We start from the raw sequence: 22,578 nt of genomic DNA, 5'->3' as shown, positions 1-22,578 counted from the left end.
ACATGGGACTAGGGCAGGATCAAACAGCATCTGCCCTCCCCTTTTCTAAGCATCTGTTTTCGGAAAGGCACCTTCAATTAGGTTGCACACTGCACCAAAATCACAGGCAGACTGAAAATAGCTCCCATTGCTTATCATCCAGTTAAATCTCAGCTTAGGTATCATTTTCTTAAGGAAGATTTTCCTGATATTGTCTTTCTGGGTCTCATATTTATCTATGGGATCCCATTGGCAGCACAACACTTCCCATTTTGAATTAAGTGTTTGTGATTATCTCTTTTCCTAAGTAAACAATTAACTCCCTGAGTGCAAGGACTAACATTATTCTTTGTTCTCTAGTAAAATGCATCCTCATAAGCGTATACTGAGGCATAAGTGGATGAATGATCATTGCATTAGATATTCACAAGTTGCTTCACTATTTCCTAAATTGTGTTTTATTTCATACGGATTTTTCTCCAGGTACAAACTGAGGAAGATGATTTGGAAACAGATTTCTACAGGGATTTAACTTCTCTTGCACAGAATGAAAATCAACGAGCCTCATCTTCAGGGGGAGCTAAGAAGTCTTTTAGTGTACCAGTTTTATTTTCCTCAAAGAAAAGTCAAAGTGTCAACCATAATTCTGCCTTCAAACAAGCCATTCAGGCTTCCCACAAAAAGGTAATAAAAATGGTTCCCAATATTTTTATTCTTTCCTGAAAATTAAAACCAATTCCAGCAATCATGAAACAAGAAGGGGAGAGTTTTGATATTATATCAGTAGGATTTCTAACACAGATTTAAATAGTTTTACTTTTTTTTTTTCTTATATCCTACTTCAAAAGCTATAGAGATAGTATGCATATTGATACTTTCTTTTTGCATGATTTGACTGTGTCCTTGTTATATTCTTTTTATTTCCACTTTTCTTTGTCATACTGATTTAGGTGTGTTTCTTATAAGCCACATGTAATAGGACTTCGTCTTTTTATATAATCTGATAGTCTCAGCCTTTGCTAGGGAAATTTAGCCAAGTTACATTTAGTATACTCACTGAAATGCTTGATTGTATTTTTTCCATCTTTTGTTTTTCTTACTCATTTCACTTTGTTGCTGTTTCCTGTTTCCTTACATTTGCTGTTTTCATCACATTTCTATCTACTCCCTTTCGTCCTTTTAGTCATTTTGGAAGTTCTAATATACTTTTAAGTACTGCTTATAGTAACCTTTCTCTATTTAAGGATAACTGAATCTATATTTTTCTTTTGTCACATGAAATGATATCTATAGCCCCCAAAAGATGTTGTACTTACCATTCCTCACATACCATCCCCACTATGTTCTCGAGAACAACTTTGCTTCTTACTTCCCCCATCGTGAGCTTCCAACACCAGTTTTAGTGAGACTGTTAAAAACCTTTGTGTTTCAAGCTTTGCTCAGATTGTTTTATATTTGTTTTTGCAGTCTGTATGTTAGTTCGTATTAATCTTTTATTATGACTGTTCTCTACTTTTTAAGATTCCTCACATAGGCCGGGCGCGGTGGCTCACGCCTGTAATCCTAGCACTCTGGGAGGCCGAGGCGGGTGGATCGCTCAAGGTCAGGAGTTCGAGACCAGCCTGAGCAAGAGTGAGACCCCGTCTCTACTAAAAATAGAAAAAAATTATATGGACAACTAAAAATATATATATAGAAAAATTAGCCGGGCATAGTGGCGCATGCCTGTAGTCCCAGCTACTCGGGAGGCTGAGGCAGGAGGATCGCTTGAGCCCAGGAGTTTGAGGTTGCTGTGAGCTAGGCTGACGCCACGGCACTCACTCTAGCCTGGGCAACAAAGTGAGACTCTGTCTCAAAAAAAAAAAAAAAAAAAAAAAAAAAAAAAGATTCCTCACATAACACTTGTAATTTCCAAGTTCATAGTCTATATTTTATATTTGTATTATATTTTCTATATATATATATATGTCACACAAACACAAACACACACATACACACACACACACCCATCAGCATTTCCATTCCTCTCATCTTCCCTTTTCTGAGAGTCTTGTTCTCATTCACTGTTGTCATTTTCTTTAGTACTTTCCTCAGATAGGATACGTGTAAGGTATATTCCCTAAATCCTTACATATCTAAATTGCCTACCTTTTTCCTGAGCAATAAAGGTAAAGAAGATCTTGCTTGTATCATACCCCTTTCTCTTGAGAGTCAGCAGATGTTTTTCTACTGTCTTCTAATTTTCATTGTTGTGTAAAAAAAATCAGACTCAGAGCTGATTTTTTTATTTTGGTTTCCCTGTCTGGAAATTTTCTTTTTTTTTTTTTGAGACAGAGTCTCACTTTGTTGCCCAGGCTAGAGTGAGTGCCGTGGCGTCAGCCTAGCTCACAGCAACCTCAAACTCCTGAGCTCAAGGGATCCTCCTGTCTCAGCCTCCCGAGTAGCTGGGACTACAGGCATGCACCACCATGCCTGGCTAATTTTTTCTATATATATTTTTAGCTGTCCATATAATGTCTTTCTATTTTTAGTAGAGATGGGGTCTCGCTCTTGCTCAGGCTGGTCTCGAACTCCTGAGCTCAAACGATCCACCCACCTCGGCCTCCCAGAGTGCTAGGATTACAGGTGTGAGCCACCGCGCCCGGCCTGAAATTTTCAATAATTTTCTTTTATGCTTAGAATTTAGAGTATGTCTAAGTATTGGGCTTTTTCCATTAATCTTGCCAGGGACTTATGGAATCCTTTCCATATGTGAAGATACAGCTTCATCTGTCAATCTTTCTTCATATGCTCCTTTTTCTCCCATGATTTGCGTGTTAAATCTTTTGGATATGTTTTCCCACTCTTCAATTATTTACGAGGTAGATTTCTATTAGACATTTGCAAAAGTCTTCTAAGATAGTGTCTATTTCTCACAACAACCACCACTCTAAGTAGTATTTGTTCTTTCCCAAGAGATGCATGGGGAGAATGATCCCTGAATCACAGAACTTGAGAGGGAGGCGACAAAAGCAGGAGGTTCAGGCACCAATGCCAGAGCCAACAGGACCAGCAATGAGAGGGCACCATATTATGGCTCCTTCTGCCTTTACCATAGTGCCTCTCCTATTTTTATTTATTCATCCATTCATACCCCTATATAAATATGAGACCTTACAGTACTTTATAGATATAAATTTTCTAAACATTTCCCCTAACAGATAATCAGAGTAGATATTTTAACACCATTTTGCAGATGAATAAATTGAAGTTCATACATTTATTTTTAATTCAATAAACATTTATCAAACACCTACCATGTAGCAGGCAGGCACTACAGTCCAAGAAGCTGAGTGACTTTCAGTCAGATCTTACAGTGAGTAAATGCCAGAGTTGGGAATTGAAATCAGTTGGTCTGATTTTTGTCCACTGTTCTTATCCACCATATTACATTTCAAGCTATTTGATTTTTTAAATTTATTTATTTATAACTTCAACAAACTATAGAAAGAATATGGTTCTGAAGATATGAATATGCAAAAATAAGAATAAAATATTAATATGACATATATTGTTAGTTTTGAATGGGCTATGAATCATATAGTGTCCTCCAAACTTACCAAATTATATTCATAAAACAAGTTAGTATCACAATTTCTAGGTAGTAAAGATACACCTCTCCAGGCCCTTCCCTTAATCTACTGATTCAGAATATCTGGGGTTGGGCATATGATGGTCTGGCCTTTTGTTTAATAAACTCCCCAGCTCCCTCTGATGTAGTATCCAGGATTGCACATAACTGCCTTAAAATATAGTCAAAGATGAGAGGAAAATGGAGATGTTGGAATGAGACATAGATATAGGTATCAGTCTTGACATTAAGACTTGCATCACATAACTGCTTCATAAATATTTCAAACATACTAGAGAACATTTGTAAAGCCTTTATCTGTAGATAAACAGCAATTCTTTGATCTGCCTCAAATTGGAAATATTTAGGGCTATTCATAGTATCAGGTCGGAACATATGAAACTGCTATTATTCAACCATTTTTGATTTACAAAATTGTCAGCCTCATATAGTTCAACCCAACATCATGACTATTGTCTTTGATTATGTCTGAACAGAATTAAGGAAATCTTAGTCTAAATAGAAAATGCTACTGCAATCTGTCTTAGTCTTCAAGTAGTGAAAACAAGATGCTACAAACTTGAAAAATCAATTCAATCCCTTCAGTAGAGCTCAATGCTGTATTTATTTTGTCAATCACAGATCTGAGTAGACATTTGTTGGGCAAATAGTCTGTTTCAAAACAAAATACCAGTTAACTGTAAGATTCGGTACTTTTCTGATATACTTTACAAAATTGAAACCACAAAATATGATTAAAATAAGATTTCACAAATTGTTGAAATATTAATAGATTATATATGGTTTAATAACCTATTGTAATTTTTTAGTCTAAAGTAGCCAGTTCCAGCCATCATGCACTAGCAAGTAGACCACTATGGAAGTGCTTGTGCTAACTTGAGCTACCAAAATTTAACTTGCATTTTCCGTGATTCAGTCTTTAAAGCAACCTGGAATTTTGAACCTCTGAGAACAGGCATTTCAGATACTCAGGAAATAACTTAATGAAAGCACAAAGGCCTTCCAACTTTCAAAACTATCGTTCTATGACAAAATTCAAGTATTAAATTTAAAAATAGAATTAATGGAAACTTACTAAAATGTAAGCTCCACAAGACACGAACTTTGTCTGCTTTATTCCCTTCTCTATCTGCATCTGAGGTAGCTGCACAATAAATGTATCTAAGGCAAGAAAGTAGGAAGGAGGGATGGATGGAGAGGGAAATAGAGAGAAGACGGGAGATGAATAGTGACTCTTTTTCGATTCTTGGGATTTTTTTCTCTTGTGTTAGCAGTCATTTTGTACCATAATTATAGTGTATAAGAAGATGGCTATTTAATAATTTACATTATTATAAAGTTATTTTACTAAAATATCATCCCTGTTCTGTTACTCAAACACTACAATTTGTTAAAACTGAGCAATCAGATAAAGTATATAAATTAAAAAAAAAAAAAACAGTATACATGGATACACTTACAAACCTAGCTGTGTAGAAGGACAATCCAAAGTAATAAGATTTTAAGCATAATATCAACCACCTAACCCTAAATTAACCTGACATAACAAGAAATGATAAAACAAACAACTAAGTTTGCAAACAAATAATTCATATATTTCTGTATAAGAGTAGAGGAGAGAGAATATAAATAATTTTGTTTAATTTCACCCCATAAGTAATTTAGAATCATAGCATTTTGGAGTTGAAGGAGGTGTGAAATGTCACTTGGGACACAGTTGTCATCCTATCGTTTGACAACTAAAGTCTAAAGAATTGAAATGCTTTTTTCAGTTAGTGACAAAGGTGCAACTTGAATCTCAGTTGCATAACTTCCAGTTGAAAATTTACACAATCCTTTTTCAATTATTTGCATTAGCAAGCATTCTAAATAAAATTCAGTAGGAGTGCAGTCATAATTGGCAATCAAGAGAGAAAGATCGACTTTTCTGGTAATTGATCTCTTCTTTTGTAGAGAACATATCCCTTAGTCACACAGTTTATTGAGATATAATCTTATCTGTTTAGCACTTTGAACATCCACACTGAAAAGTAAAATGAAAATTATAATTTTGTGTCTGAGAGCACACAACAGAGAGTTAAAATTGTTATAATACTATGATAGGAATGAAACTAATGATAAATCAATGACATTTAAATACTTGATACTTTAAGTTTTCATTACTTTTAAATCATCTTTTTTTTTTTTTACTCTTTTCTCTCTTTCCATTTAGGATTCTAATTTTATTAGGATCCATAAAGTGATAAAAGTCTTAAACTTCACAATGAAATCTAAAGATCTGCAGCTTTCTGATGTTTTTTTGAAAGCACTTAACCATCTGCCTCTAGAATACAACTCTGCTCTGTATAGCCGAATATTTGATGACTTTGGGACTCACTACTTCACCTCCGGCTCCCTGGGGGGCACGTATGACCTCCTCTATCAGTATAGCAGGGAGGAACTAAAGAACTCAGGTATGCTTTCTTCAGCCCTCACTCATTTTAACTGGTATGATAGCATGTGATACATTTTTTCTCTTATCCTATCATTTTAATTATTTTTATTTGACTTTATGTAGATCCTAGTTTATTTCTAGAGTGATATGAAGAACAATCAGAACCATACACATTCAAATAAATAAAATAAAAATTAAAAATTAGGACAAAAAGAAGGAAAAATCAGGGTGCTTAACCTCTGTGAGTGGGCATCCTATTTTTCTTTGAATTTCCTGATATCTGGGAACATCATAAGCTACACAGTAATGGTTACCCAAAAAGGAAGATGCATGCCAATACCTCAAAGGATACTAAATTCTAAAAGATAATACAGCATATTTATAGGGGATAATTTTATAGAGCAATAATTTGTAGCAAATTCAATAGCAATATATTTCTTTTAATAATTTTAACCAAAATCCAAGGGTCTAAACTGAAAAGAACAATTAGGACTTGACAAGAGACTAGGTTAATGTGGGCCAGATGTGCACCTACTGGTGATGAAACCTGAAAACAAATGCAAAACACTTTTATTGGAGGAAAGGTTACAACTTTGTATCTTCAGATATAAAGTAGATATTTTTCTGCTTGCCTATAAAATAACAATATAAGGCAAACATCTTGGTTTCCTCAGTATTATCTTAAATTGCTAATATCAATTATTATTACAGCTTAAATACCTTCGGAAAAATTTGATTTCAGGCTCCTATGTGAAATGACATGGGGTCCTTGGAACAGTCTAGCAGGTGTCTCCGAAGAACAAGGTTAGGAAACTGTATAGTGACCAGAAGCGAATTCATTAATTCTCCCAAATAAACCAGAATTTTTCATCACTAAACTTTTATACAAAAGAACAAGGAACTATTTAAAAATACAACGTCAGGGCAGCCCTGGTATCAATAGAGTTTCAGTCCCTCTGTTCTTACGTCTCATTATGGCAAACACTAATATTTCATGCAGCTGCCCTGAGTCTTCCAAATCCTAAGGGATCAGATGTTCCTCATGGTCTGCTCCCTAAGAGAGGAGATGGGATAAATATCTTCCAGAAGCATTTTCAGTAAGAAGGACTTTAAAAACTTTTACCTCACAAGTTTACTAAAACCTGAAAGATTTGGGTTGTGCTGGGCCTTCCACAATGGCCTGCCCCTTATGTTTCCTTTCAGTTATTCTTCCCACTGGAGCAGCATTTGCAAGATGGATTTGATGCCTTCTGCCACTGGGGATGACATCAACAGTAATGCTGAGCAAAAGTAGTTGGGGGAAATCTCTGGCCCTTGACTTGGTTTCATCTCACCTTTGAGATGAAATTATTCTGGTCCCTGCTGCTATAGCCCAGACAATAATTGCCCTCTTGAGTATACTCATCATGCATTCAGAACCAAGCCTCTAAATGCCTAGAGACCAGGTCAGTTAAAGAACTGGGTGAATCTTTAATCAACCATCCAGCATTTCAACAGTTGAAGCCTCATAACTAAAATGAAGAGTGATGAGCTATACTTCCTATTAAAACATTCTCACCTTCAATCTCTTTCTCTATAAATAGAGACAGAGACTGACAGATACACATAAAGAAAGGGAGTTTGAGATGTGATATGAAACTGGAAATAAATACCCATGCATATCCACATGTATTCTACATATACACAAACTATGCACAAATACACACTATAAATATTTATAATGTATATGTATGTATATATGTGTTTGTATATAGTCAATATATTGAATAAGATATATATTATATTCAATATTCTTATATTCTATATTTTTCTCTGAGTCACAACAATATTGTTATAAAATTGTAATTGTGTTTAAAATGAAGCACACCTAGACAGAAACAAATTCTCAATAAAATGGAATTTTTCATTAAGTATGCTTGCCTGCTTTTGCCCTCTTTCTAGATGAATGTATACTCTGGCCTCTTCCCTTTTCTCTCTCTCTATTTTTTCTCTTACTATACCATGAAACTAGGGTATAGATTTAATTTTTGTTATGCTTTATTCAATAAGAATTTTATCCTTGTGATTAACGTTAGAAAAATGACTTGACTATTTCACAGTACTTTCTTTCTCTCCAAGAAGAATAAAATTAAATTGCTTTTTGTTTGCATCCCTTGATTTATTCCTCTATTGTTCAGTGTCCCATAGTCAAGTGAAAACCTTGAATAAAAGTTGGCATTGTTTCAGTGTGCAAGGTGAAAATAATTTCATGAATACAGTGAAAACATTAAACAACAAAAATAGCGTAATATGCAAGATGGTAATTTTAAGCTCCTTTTGTTGGGAAGTCATCTTCTACTCTGAATTGGAGGTAAAAAATTATTCACCTCACTATTTATTAATGTGACATTTTTTGACTAACACTACTGACTTTTGCTCAGCCAGAGCGGCTGAGGACATTACTGAAATACTCATCCCTGGGCCACAGCAGAGGGACACTCAGGTTTAAGAGGCCAGGGGCTGTAGCATTGAGCAGCTTCTTAGTGTACATAGGTAGAGGTCGGGCAGCAGTCAACAGCACATACTGCAGGGAAGAAAAGGCTTGTACAGAAATTTATTGATGAAGTCCTGGCATTTTAACCACTACATATCCAGTGCCATACAAAAGATTTATTATTTAAATCTTCAAGGATTCAACTATGGCCCTCAGAAAATGAAATTAAGTTTATAGTTAATTCACTATGTTATAGTTAATTAACTGGACACACACAATTTAATTTTCAATTGTAAATAACAAAAACTTAATAAAAATTAAGAAAAAATAAAAGTAATACACTACAGATGCATTAAATTTCTAGCACGGCCTAAAATCTTCACTGACCCACTTATAAAAACAATGCTACCAGAAGAAAAATGAACCATATTTATTCAGCCAGACAGAAACAGACATCATTTCTGTTAGAGTTGAAGATGCTAGGTAAATGTGAGGGCTTCAAACCAAGAATTTTTTACCTCCAACTAATAATGCATATCTTCAAATGTGTCAAATTGTCATTAAAAAAAATGAGGTAGGCAGACCCAGTTTGCATCTACCCAGCCTCATTTGTCAGTGATCTGTGCCTTCCGCTTCCCATTTCTGCGTCACACTCAACCAGTGCCTCAAGCTCTGAAAACACTCATCTCTGCTTATTGTAACCTGCAACCCTAAATATCAGTATTTGATAAACTACTTTGCTTTCAGGTGCTGAAGACCTGGTATTAACAGCTCTAGCTCTCATGCACTTGTATTTTGCAAGGCAAATTTTAACTACACATCAGAAGACCTGGATTTTGATTTTGATGTTTCCAACAGGGAGTTAGGTAGATTGGGAAGATGTTAAGAAAAAAGAAACATTGGTTCCCCTCAAATTACCCCAGATAGGTAGTACCAACTCAGATTACAAAGATGCTAGATCTGTTTCCCTGTGCTGTTACACTCACACACTGATTTTGAGGTCATTGAGAATGATCGCAGGCATTGCGCTGGAAGTGATTCAGATGCCAAAATGATGCTTGGGGGATTGGTAAAGGAGACGAATTATGAGGTGTAAAGGTATCATAACTGGGTGGCCTAAGCCTCAAGGCATCAGAGCTTTTGCAAGACTTGTAGGGCCGTAGAGTGTCATCCACTGGAAGCAGCACTAGGAAGATATCAATTCCAGCTCCCATACCTGAAGCGGGTGGAAATGAGGCAATGTGAACCTCTCCTGGGGACAACCAGGGAGACAGTATCAAGTGCAGGCTTGAATTAACATAATGAGATAATGAAATTGAAAGGAATTCTTAGGGCAGAAAGTCAGAATTTCTGAGTTTAACTAAAAAGCTTTTGGAGGCAGGGGCAGAATGAGCAGCTGAGTCAAGGAGAGAAAGCACAGGGGAGTATGAGAATGAGTGCTCAGGGAAGGAGACATAGCCAACCAGATTTGCACCTTGGGTGATGAACGGGAAGCAAGTGAAGTGGACTCAGGTCTCACAGAATCAGCTGTGGCCCAGAAAGTAGGCCTTACAGTGGGGAAAAGATGAGACCATGTCGTAATCTCTTGATTTGCAGGGCTGCGTAGTGGCAGCAGCCAATAGAAAGGGCCAGCCTAGAGCTCCATTGTGTGGAGTGGCAACAAAGGGCAGGCCAACACAATCCCCATGGGATGGGCCACAGCAGCTCAGCACATGCTTCTTAGGTTCAGCATTGAAGGGGGTGTGGGGATGGTGGGACTTACAGGTATCCCTCCATTCGGTACTGTCTCAGGGCATGTGCAGGATTGAATTTGTAGGTAAAGCTGTTAATCATTCAGGTTTATGGGTATTAAGGAAGAAAGGGCTGGTATATAGTATCTGTGGCTCCAGAAGTGACAGAGCCTCAGGTTCCTCTTTGAGTTCCTAATGGTGCATTCTCAGTGAATTTTGTTTGTACTCAACTTTCTAGGTTTAACAGAAGAAGAAACCAAAACCTGTATCCGGATTGAAACAAAGAAACGTGTTCTTTTTGTTAAGAAAACAAAAGTGGAACACCGGTGCACTACTAACAAGCTATCAGAAAAACATGAAGGTAACGTTCTCTCTTAGCAGCTTATCCAGTGTGCCCTGAGGCTGGCTGTCGTATAAGCACCTTATTGCACACGACTGTGCTATTTTTAATTTTTCCTTTATTTTATTTATCTGCCTCAGAGCCCTGTGTGGGGGAAGGAGGGGGTTGCAAATAAAATATCATTAGCAATGGTTAAGGTTCTCTTTATCTTATACTTATGTTGTTCAATTTAATGAACAATTATTTATTGATTTTTTTTTCCCATGGGCAAAACTCAATATTAGACATTGTGAAGTAAATGTAGGTGTGTACTAAGCCTTCCTATCGAGGGCCTTGCAAAGTAAGGACACATATATATAGCCATTAAAAATATAGACTGATAAGGGTCTAAGAGAGGTTTATTTTTTAAAAGGCTCTAAAAGTTCCACGGGCAGAAGAAAATGGGTAGAAGGAAATCCCAAGATCAAAATACATCAGGTTTCTTGAAGAGAATTGTTTTGGGTCTATGCACTGAAGACGGCAGAAGACTTTGGCAAACAGAAAGAGAAAGAAAATCTGGGTGAAACTACTGAAGAAGATAGAAGTCAGGTTTTGTAGAATGATCTTACTCCTTCCCACAGTGTCAGCCACTCCACTGCCTATGGGCTTTTGCTCTCATGTCCTAACCCCCGACCCAGGCATCCGTTCTGAGCTTCAGACACCTACGTCCACTAAACGTCTCTAGGCACCCATACTTCACGTATTCTCTCCCTGCTGCCAGTGGTTCTCATCACTGTCTACTCAACTGTAAAATCCAAACAGTTGAGTAGTTTATAGCCTAATAGGACTATTGTGAAGATTAAGCAACATGATGTTTATAAGGAGTCTCACATAGTGACCAGCAACAGTTGGTTCCTTTCACCTTCCCTCTTCTTTAGCAATCCCAGTCTTGATGAGTGGCATTGCCATCAACTGAGTCAGCGAAGCCAGAAACCTGACTGTTGGTTCTGCACTCTTTCTAGCCTCCATACATAATAAGTAACCACACATAATCCTCTCTACCTCCTGAATACCCTTCCAAATACTTTCCATCCCTTTATTTCTATGGGCACACCTTTCATTCATTATTTCCAGTCTGGATTATCACAAAAGCCTCCTAACTGGTCTTCTTGCTTCTAGTCTTGTCTTCTTCCAGTTTATTCTACACATTTCTGTGGGAGAAATCTTCTCCATGGCAAATCTTATTCATGAAACCTTCATATTTCGAATATGCCATGATTCCTCATGGCCTTGAGGATAAGTTCCTGCCGCTCTCTGCATAGCTAAACTTTATGCATAAACAAGTCATGCTCTGTCCTATGCCTTGCTATCATAAATAACTCCTTCTTCTTTGTAAAATTCTCTTATTCCCTTATTTTGCCTGACTGATCGCTACTCATTCTGCTTGGAACAAAGGGAAACAAAAGCACAGAAACTCCCAAATTTGAAGCGTACATTCTGATAGGGAAGACAGAGAAGGAACAAATAAAAATATAGTATTTACTATAATAATCAATAGACAATTTTAAATATAATATCAGAGCATATAGATGATCTATATATAGATGCCTGTATTAAACATAAGCAAAATAAGAACTGGCTTGACAACTGCACTTTTGTATTATAGCAAAAAAAGAAAAAGGGCAAAAAGGAACATAGCATGCAAAACAAATAACCTAGTAATATAAATCAAAAAACAGTGACAGACACTATACTAGTTTATCATGCAATAGAATAATTTACTAAGAATATGAATTTAATAAACCAAGAGCTCAGAGATAAAAAGATTAAATACAAAAATTAATTTAAAAGGGAGATTTCACAGCTAAGGTATAAAAAGCAAAGATTGAGAAATATCACCATCATTATTATAAATAAATTAGACACAAGGGCAAAATATAATTATCTAAAAATAAAATTAATAATATTAATCACACATAAGAAATAAATAAATAAAAGGCCCAAGACATATACTATTAATAACATAAATCAAAAGTTGAGTGACTGGTGTCAAAGAGTAGGGAGCAAAGTAGTCAAGACTGGGCGTATTTGCATCCCAGTGCTGCCTTTTATTAACCATGTGCTCCAGGACAAATTGCTTTTAGCGTCAATGTCCATGTTTATAATAATGCCTACTTCTCAGGGTTGTCATGGGAATTATGTAAGATGATGTGTGTAAAGTACCTGGCATATGCTAGATGCTTAATAAATAATGGTACCGTTATTATCATTTCTATTATTAAACTTCCTACAGGCATGAGGAGGAGTGTCTCTTGCTATTTCACTTTGCTTACTTAATAGAGCTACATACTGTACCATCTACTTCTCCCTTCTGTGCAAATAGGGTGTTTTTTAAATATGAATTTGCACTAAAATCAAGTGAGTAATTTTTTTAAATACCTTGCAGGTTCATTTTTGCAGGGAGCAGAGAAAGCCATATCCCTGGTTCGCGGTGGAAGGAGTGAGTATGCAGCAGCTTTGGCATGGGAGAAAGGAAACTCTGGTCCAGAGGAGAAGGTATTTTCTGAGTGGTTAGAATCAGTGAAGGAAAATCCTGCTGTGATTGACTTTGAGGTAAGATTAAAAAGTATTCCAGTAAAAGAGTTAAAGTAGTTTTCTAGCAGCCCAAATTGCATATTACATAATTTCTTTTTCATTTTCTTCTCAGATGATAAAGGAAATGTCTTTCTCTAGTATTCATTGCACAATGTACCTTTTTTTAAATGTTAAATCACACATCTATTGCTTTTGCTATTCAAACAAGCATTCTATAGTACAGTATTTAGAATTGCTAGCACGCACGAAATACCAGGGAAGGGAATTTAGTGAATAAAACTGCTCAATTTGCCTTGAGTAGTACTCTTCATCTTCCCTTGTATACAATAAATCTGGATTCTGTGTTTTTCTCGCAACTCTTTGATGAGCACTTTTAAATCTTCATCTGTAGCTCTGGGGGGTAAATGGGATTTAGACCTATTTGACCTCCTTTTTCTATCACCATTGATTCAATTTACCAGTTTTGTATTTGTTGTAATTACATAAAAAGGTGATTTTTATTATTTATGGAATACTTTCCCCACATATCAGTCACATGCCATTTAGAACCAGTTTTGCCTAAAACATAACCACATTTTTAAAAAGGCCTCCAAAAAAGCTCTTATATTCATTTCATTTAAATGAAGATAAAAGAGTTCAATCCTTATAAAAATGGAATTGTTTACATGCACCATGAAGATGTATTGAGCTCTATAGGTTATGGTAGAAAAATGAGACCCAGCTGCCCTCCAGGCACTAGATGGTCATTTCTTTGAGGTTTTACAATGTTAATGAAATGAGCCCTGATTTATCATTAGCTCCATTATTTGCTACTGTAATTCTTCCATTCATTCTACCAGCAAGTTAATTTTTTCATTTTTTCCCATTCCATATTTTCTCATCTTACTCCACTGAAAGCCAAAAATGTCCCTGGAAAAATAAAGAACATGGAAAACCTCTCTTCAGCCTCTCTAGATTTTTCTCCTTGTCTCACACGTAATGAGTTTTCAGCAGAACATTAATGAGCTGCCTAATTTTGGACACTTATCTCAGTACTTTGATGTGTGCATTTGATGCTTAATAATCCAAGTAAGAGACACTTCTCATGTGGCATCTTTCACAGAATTGCAGGGAAGGTAAGTTCTAGATATATCACACCTGCCCTCAGGTAGAGGGCTTTTCTCTACTGGTTCAACAGGCAGCTACACTATATCTACAATAGTCCCTTTGAGTTGTGGAATGTTCCAGGACTTGCATCTCATTCCATGAGAATTGGGCAGTGATGGCAACTTAGTGCCAAAGGGAATCTAACGGGACCTCCTCTCTATCATCTGCTCTTAGCTTGCTCCCATCGTGGACTTGGTGAGAAACATCCCCTGTGCAGTGACAAAGCGGAACAACCTTAGGAAAGCTTTTCGGGAATATGCAGCCAAGTTTGACCCTTGCCAGTGTGCCCCATGCCCTAATAATGGCCGTCCCACACTCTCAGGGACCGAATGTCTGTGTGTGTGCCAGAGCGGCACCTATGGCGAGAACTGTGAGAGACGGTCTCCAGATTATAAATCCAGTAAGTATCAGTAATCTATCGTGAGGGAGGCACCTTTTCCCTTCCAAAGGATATTTTAAATTGGTCAATTAAAGCAAAACAAAACTTTATTAGCAGCTTCAACCTAGTGCAAACTCACAAGGAAAATAGCCTGCAAAATGTATGCGTCTCAGCTGTAACCTACCAGCTACGTGAGCCTGGGAAAGTTATCCAACCTCCCTATGCCTCAATCTGTTCATCCACAAAATGGAAATCTACCCAGCACAATGCCTGTAATATAAAAATCAATAAAATAAAACATACTATAAAATAAAATATAGGATTCTGTTATTAATATTATAAGCTGCTTATGTATTGTAATGTAGAATGAGGATGGCTTTGTAATAAAGGATAAATTAAGCCACAACAAAAGTTTTCATACAGGACTAAGGAGTGTTCATGGTTTCCTCAAATCCTCTTTAGAAAGAGGATGAGGCGTGGGAGTGAGAATAAATTGCATGTACCTTGAAAAATGCAATTTGATATATATTCTATTCAGAAGACATTCATATTTACACACATGTGTGCATGTACATACACACACACAAATGTTTGTGACAGTTGAAAATAATCCGTAATGGTTGCCATCTTATTCAGGCTATGAGAATAAGCAAGGGAAATCAGGCAATGTATCAGGCCCCTTCCAGGGTAATTTCTTTTACTCCTCACAATAATCCTATAATATTCTACAGAGGAGTTCACACAGCTAAAAAGTGAGAAAACCAGGTTGGCGTGGCTTTAAAGCCCAAATTCTCTCAGCTGCACCATAACCCAGGGGTGGGTCTCCCTCTGTTCCAGATGCAGTAGATGGAAACTGGGAGTGCTGGTCTTCCTGGAGCGCGTGTGGTGCTACTTATAAGAGATCGAGAACCCGAGAATGCAATAACCCTGCTCCCCAACACGGAGGGAAGCCCTGTAACGGGGAGAAGCGGCAAGAGGAAGACTGCACATTTTCCATCATGGAAAACAAGTAAGTCTGGGTAAGAAGGAAGAATGGTCACTACCCCCACTAACATAGACTGTTCACATAGTTGTTATCCTACTGCTAAGTAAAGAAATAACTAGAATTTTACTTGTGCCAACACATCATATTAGTGAGGCATTGGATCTGCTGCTTTGCTTTTCTCTGTATGTGATATTTTCTATTTAATACATATATGTATGTAATGCTTATATGCACACACATATGCATACACATGTAAATATGTGTATGTACATATATATGCATGTACACACGTATTTATTTTTCCCTTTTAGTGGACAACCATGTGTCAGCGATGATGAAGAAATAAAAGAGGTAGATCTTCCTGAGATAGAGTCAGATTCAGGGTGTCTTCAGCCAATTCCTCCGGAAAATGGATTTATCCGGGTAAGCATCCTGACCATCCCTTTGGGTTTAGAGTTCAAAAAAAAAAGAAAAAGTTGAAGCGTATGAATTTTCTTTTAATTAGAGTTACTGTTTTCCTATTTTAATAATCTCCTGTTGTCTTGAAAAGTACAAAATAGTATTTAGAAATGCTTTCCACTATTCCATCTTGAATTCCCTGGAGATGTTTCTGTTCCTGATTGTTAGACCAAAGGATAGCTGGTGGATTGTGTTCCTTGGTACTACTTAGTTCACATGATAAAGATGCATTTATATAAAAAGAGAATGGAACTTCTGCATAAAATAGGTTTGGATGACTTGTAAGAATCTTGTAAGAATCTGAGCAAACTAATACCCTAAGGCATGTTATCAGAGAGGCAAACTAGACTTGGCTGTAATCATAGGAGGTGTTCAGTCTGTATTGTCTTATGGGGTTAGAAACCTGTGGGACTCTTAAACAGTCAAAATAATTTTAATGTACCTGCTCATTTCATCTTTTTTTCATTAAGAGACAATATTTAAAAAAAAAAAAAAAAGCTGAACACTTTTTGTCAGACAGATCTGTGACTTTAGATATAAATTTTCCAGGAGATATATGTTTAAAATTGATTACAGAAATCATGCTCCCTATTTCATTTTACCTTTCTTAAACTCAACAATATCTTTAAATTATTTTTTCCCAACTACATCATATTTACGATCAAAGATCAATAACACTCAATCTCCAAGGTCAGCAAATAAATATTCCTGGAGCATAGTCTGGGCTAATACTTCCATGTTCACTTCTTTTCTGCTCATGTATTTGGTGCCATGCCTACAGGTTTAAGGGGAGGAAATACATTAAAAGGAGGTAATTTTAGTCTTTGCTCCAGAACTAAGGTTCTCAAACTCAACAATGCACTGGGAGGCTTGTTAAAGCATAGATCGCTGGGTCCCACTGCCAGAGTTCTGATTTGCTAGGTCTTGGGCGGGGCCCAGAATTGTCCATATCTAACAAGAGTCTGGGTAATACTGATGTTGCCGGTTCAGAAGCCACACTTTGGGAACTTTGGGAACTTTGGGGAATTCTTTAGAACAAGGGTCAGATAACAATCATCCAAAGGTCAAATTCGACCTGCCACTTTAAAAAAATAAATAAATAAAGTTTTATTGGAACTCAGCCACATTTATTTGTTTATAGTAATATATTGTCTATGGCAGAGGTGAGTAATTGAGACCGACACCGTATGGCCCACAGCTGACAATCCAGCTCCTTCATAGAAAAAGCTTGCTGGTCCCTTCCCTAGAACATTATCCTCAAAATTACATATTGTCCGATCTAGATACCTAAATAACTTTTCATCTATTTATGCCAGCTGCATACAAAAACCATTAAAATTGACATTCTCATTTTAAAAATACACAAATACTTTAAGTAGTAATTCATTATTCTTCTATCTCCTTTTATAAAGTTAGATTATATGTTTCTATTTCATGGATGTATTCACTCCTTGTTTTAATTTGCTCTTATTAAAGACCTGATCTCTGTCTGACAATAGCTTTTACTCAAAAGTAACATAATTCTAACTTTTCCTAATAAGCCTCTTTTGGAATTTCTAGTAGCAAAATACCTCCTGTATAGATTCAAACAGAGGCAGGTATGCCTAATTCCGGGCTAGAGCAATGATGTCATTGCACATGAGGATATTTGTCCAATGACCAGAAACAAATCCAACCCCTGTAAAGAATAGTGATTTTTGGCAAGGTTTCTTTGTTCGGTCAGTCTGGCAGATGTGTTGGTCTAAGCTTGATGATTGCAACATATGCTTACAGGTTATACCTTCATAAGAGAAATAGAAATAAACATTTAAGGCAATAATTTATTTCAGGGGAAATGCAAGAAAAAATGTACAGCCTTTAAATAAAACATCCAAATCATTAATACTATTAATCAGTCCATTTCCCTTGGAAACAAAGCCATACCAGTAAATAAACAAAAGTACAAATTGTATTTTTGTATTCAGGAAATTAAGAATCTTCCAGGAGAAAAGTTTAATCATATGGCCAAATAATTAATAACAGAAGTTCATAACTGGGCTTTCCCTTTCCTCAAAGTTCCCAACTTCAACCCTCAAAGAATAACCTCCTAGTCAATTCTTGGTGGGTGCTCTTCTCCCTCTCGCTAAAAAAAAAAAGTTGTGTTATGTTACCATCTCCTTAAGAAGGATAGTGTTTTTCGTACTTTCAGCAAAGAGTGGTTAAGGCCTGTGTAAAGATTTGTGAGACAGAGATCTTGTTGCGGAGTTGCCACTCAAGTGTTGGGGTGGACTAGATAAATGTGATAAACACTATTAAAATAGAGCTTTGCACAAGTTCCCCCCAGAGCTGAAAGGGTGGTGCACCTCAAGAAGCTGGAGAAGTCAAGGAGGTTTGCACAGAGGATGTTCTCTTTGAGCTGGGTCTTGGGAGAAGGAAGAGAGAAGGTGCTGAGGGTACAGGAAACAGCCAAGTGAAGACACAGGAGTCATGAAGGAGAAGATGTTCAACGGATGGCAGGTGGTTTTGTTTTGCTAGAACACAGGTTTTATGGGAGAAAATGGCAAGAGGTGGGACAGTAAAGTAGTTAAAGCTAATATCCTAAACTGAGAATTACAAGACCCATTTTATCTTGAAAATTTTAGTGAGCCCCCCACATGACAGTAGTTGTACAATCCATTAATTGCAAGAACATATAATAACCCCTGGGTTACTAGGGATTGAGTAACATTTTTAAATAGCAACTGCATATGTTTGCTTTATATGTAAGATACGTTATTTATTCAGTTTCTAGGCACCACATGGTGAGTATATAGTTTCTCTATTCTAGCAATAGTAAGCCATCCATATATAGTGGGGAGCAAGTTTTAAACTAAATATATGTATATATAATCAATTTAGAGCAGCAATATGGAAGATGGGTTAGAAGAGTGACCGGTTAGAAAGTTGTCCTGGTAAGAGACAACAAATACTGTAAACAAAGACAGTGATGAAGGCAAACGAAGGGGAGAACTTCAGGAGATGCTTAGAAATAGTAATTCAGAAGACTCTGTGACAGAACAGATAGAGAAGTGATGGATTCGAAAGAATCCAGATGACCCTGAGGTGTTTAGATAGTGTTATGTATAGCACTGATCATTTGCTGGTCTCTGTTTTAATTCTAGAATGAAAAGAAACTCTACTCGGTTGGGGAAGAAGTTGAAATCGCATGCCTGACTGGATTCAAAACTGTTGGATACCAGTACTTCAGATGCTTACCCGACAGGACCTGGAGGCAAGGGGATGTGGAATGCCAACGTGAGCACTGGGCAAACATTCTGTGTGACTACTCTGCAGAATGCATGTGCCTGATACATAAATACAGAAAAATCACACCCTTAGATCAGTACATTTTACTACTTTTTAGTAACTCTGCTGAAAAGATTTAGTGAAGCAGAAAATAGGGCTCATTTGCTAAAATTAGACTTCCAAGTATCTCTACATTTCAGTTCTCTTGCCCCTGTATATTAACCTCGTACACACAGGACTGCGAAGCATGCATTTCAGAAAAAATCCAGGAAGTCTGCAAGCTGTCTCTAACTACAGACATCTGCCTTGCCTAATGTACAAATTGAAGCAAATTGTTGAGTCCCAGGAAGATGATATTTACACTCTTTATGTAGCAGAAATGGGATTTTGTGTGAGACAAAGTTTTCTCCAAGGCATTGCTGCTTGGAGCACATTCACATCCTTTGCTGAGAAAAAGTGAATAAGCTTGTAGGCTCTGCACATACCCATGTTAGAGTAAAGTGAAAAGTGAGATTCAAACAAGACTCAAATGGGGACCCCAAAGACTTATTATGGGACATGATGAAGCAGCATTGACACCAGTGTCGATTAGAATGTCCTGCCTCTTTGTCACTAGCAATATGGTGACTCGCATTTGGGGAAACCAACTAGGAAGGAGAGGAAAGAAAATATTTCTTGAAAGGAAAATGTCCTAATGATGTAATGAAAGTTGGATATAGCTGGAGCCAGTTCCTTAGCAAGGGAACTTCAGATAATAGAACTAACGAGAGTTTTTCAGGGGAGGAATCTCTGAGGAGAAGCCTGGAATCCTTAACCTCCGGGTTTTCTGATCAAAAGAAGGCCCCAAAGCTGAATAACTGCAGTACATCTCATTAAAATAGCCTCTTGGGTTGCATAGAATCTGCCTACTTGTTGAGTATTCTGTTCCACAAAGCACATTTGCAATATTGCTCTCCCTACAGGGACAGAATGCCTCAAGCCAGTTGTACCAGAAGTCCTGACGCTCAGACCCTATAAGAGATTATATAAAATTGGTGAATCCATTGAGCTAACCTGCCCCAAAGGCTCTGTTGTTGCTGGGCCATCAAGGTACACATGCAGGGGAAATTCCTGGACACCGCCCATTTCAAACTCACTCACTTGTGAAAAAGGTAAGTTGCAGTGCAGGCTTCTGGAGTCTGAAAATTTGGTGCACCCCAAGATCGGTAGTATAGCATCTACAGCTGTGTTATTTCCTCAACACAGAGGCACAGAGAGGCTAAATTAGAGATAAAGAGATTTCATGGGAATTGGTGAGAACTTCAGGTTAATATTATGTCTTGGTTTCACTAGACTCCTGACCATAACAATAAATTATAAATAATATCAATGTCAGAGGAATGAATGTATTTGGAAACTATAGGCTTCAGAAAGTTAAGATCCTCTGGACACCATGGGTGGTATCTCCTTTGTAAGATACATATGCATGCCCACACGCACACACCCATGTGTCACACACACAACTCTGCCCTTGGATGAGAAATTGAAATTATAATCCAAACTGAAAGAGATGAAGGGTTTTACATCTAGATAAAGGAAATCAATATTCTATCTCATATACTTTATCTCTGCTAATACTGACAGAAAGACCAGTGAGAGGAAGTCACAGAAAGAGAAATACAATAATCAGTAAAACTGGACATTGTGAGCTAAGGAGACTTTCAGGCTGTCACTTGGCCAGGGAAACACTCTTAATTCTTTCAATGAGAAAAAGTTTTGCTTCCTGAAGAAGTGAGATACTGCATGGCTCCGCAGTTATTTTATTCCTTCTTCTGAGAACTCCACACCTCCAGCATCCCTTCAGAAGATCCTCTCCCCTCAGCCCTGTAAACATTATAGTGTTCTCATTGCTAAGGAGCTCCTGTGCTGGGCGGCGTGGGATGCTCAATGTAAGCGCCATCTTCAACCTGATGCTTATGGGAGGAGCAGACTCCTTGCATGGGATCATTGACAGTTTCAACTCAGTAGTGACAGATGCTCTGCGCTACTTGAAAGCTGACTCTCCTGGACACAATGTATAGCTTGCTGCTCCTCCCTGGCCTAAGTGTGGATTTATTTTCAAATGGCCAAAAGGCATAGCCAAAGAAAATTAATCCCATGTCAGTGTAAATCTCAGTAGCTGAAGCCTTCCCAGAGCTACAGGTCTCCAAGATCATGAAGGGTCTGAGCCACGTTTCACTGGATGGAATGAGGGTCTTAACAAAGGATAACAGCAGGAAATGGAAACAGCAGTGAAGAAAAAAAACCCTATGAAATTTTTAAATCTTTATTTTTGCTTTTAACATAAACCACCTTCCCTTATCAAACCTTTTACCTGATAGGCTAAGACGAAAAACCGTGAGCTGAGTCTCTGGTTCTGCCCTGTAATTGGTGACACTATCTAGACATAGCTGCCTACCTCCTCTCTTGACAATTAGCTTGCTCACAGAGGCCATTTGATTCTGTGGATGCCTGATTAGTCAGGTCCAGATCCAGGAAGTTTGTTTCACCCAACAGTCTCGGGAAGTGGAAGTCGCTCCGGGTCCAATTCAACCAGTCTAAAGGTTCACTGGGTGGGCCTCAGCATAAGAAAAAATAAACCAAGGTTTTCCCTTCTATATGATATATCCCAAGTGTTATTCTCTCTATTTTCATCCCCCTCCCTCACCTACATACTCTTTAATTCCTCATCTTTGTTCAAGTATCATTTCCTTTTGGATCTTTCCTTACTTTTTACATTTGGGGTCTTTATGGTATACGGTCTTCTGAAATCATGTTCCCTCTCTTCAAAATATCTGTCACAGCCTTTAATTATAAATCCGTTATTGTGATTATTTAATATCTGTTTTTGTAGTATCCTTTAGATGCAAGAAAAAAGGAACCACAGCTGTTTCCTTTCTTCCTCCCTCCTTTGCTACCTCACTTCCTCCTTCCTTCCTTTCTTTCCTCCTCTCCTTTCCTTTCTTCCCTCTCTCCCTCCTTCCCTTCTATCCTTACTTTCTGTTTTTCATCATACTATCCTAGTGCCTAGAATATCATGTGGGAATAAATAGCCACATTTAGGAGTTGCATTTCTCCATTGATTCTTCTTGTAGGAAAATCTGACTTTCAAGTCATTATCCCCAAATAAACATTTGCACAACTGTCATTGTTAACATCCATGTTG

At 37.4% G+C, this 22,578-nt stretch overlaps 1 protein-coding gene across 3 annotated transcripts in view; it reads left to right on the top strand.

Annotated features, from left to right (window-relative positions):
- C6 (complement C6) overlaps positions 1-22,578 on the top strand; it is a 60,301-nt gene that overhangs the window by 27,090 nt on the left and 10,633 nt on the right. For all 3 annotated transcript variants that reach the window (XM_069492446.1, XM_069492444.1, XM_069492445.1), the window contains 9 exons: positions 463-663; positions 5,823-6,063; positions 10,486-10,608; positions 13,013-13,179; positions 14,482-14,707; positions 15,524-15,695; positions 15,983-16,094; positions 19,271-19,403; positions 20,357-20,545. In XM_069492446.1, coding sequence (XP_069348547.1) covers positions 463-663; positions 5,823-6,063; positions 10,486-10,608; positions 13,013-13,179; positions 14,482-14,707; positions 15,524-15,695; positions 15,983-16,094; positions 19,271-19,403; positions 20,357-20,545 — 1,564 coding nt within the window. The remainder of the gene's footprint in view (positions 1-462; positions 664-5,822; positions 6,064-10,485; positions 10,609-13,012; positions 13,180-14,481; positions 14,708-15,523; positions 15,696-15,982; positions 16,095-19,270; positions 19,404-20,356; positions 20,546-22,578) is intronic.

Source organism: Eulemur rufifrons, chromosome 17 (assembly GCF_041146395.1).
Source record: "Eulemur rufifrons isolate Redbay chromosome 17, OSU_ERuf_1, whole genome shotgun sequence".
Classification (NCBI taxonomy): Eukaryota; Metazoa; Chordata; class Mammalia; order Primates; family Lemuridae; genus Eulemur; species Eulemur rufifrons.
Note: the sequence above shows the minus strand (reverse complement) of the source record. Positions and strands in the feature narration are given on the sequence as shown.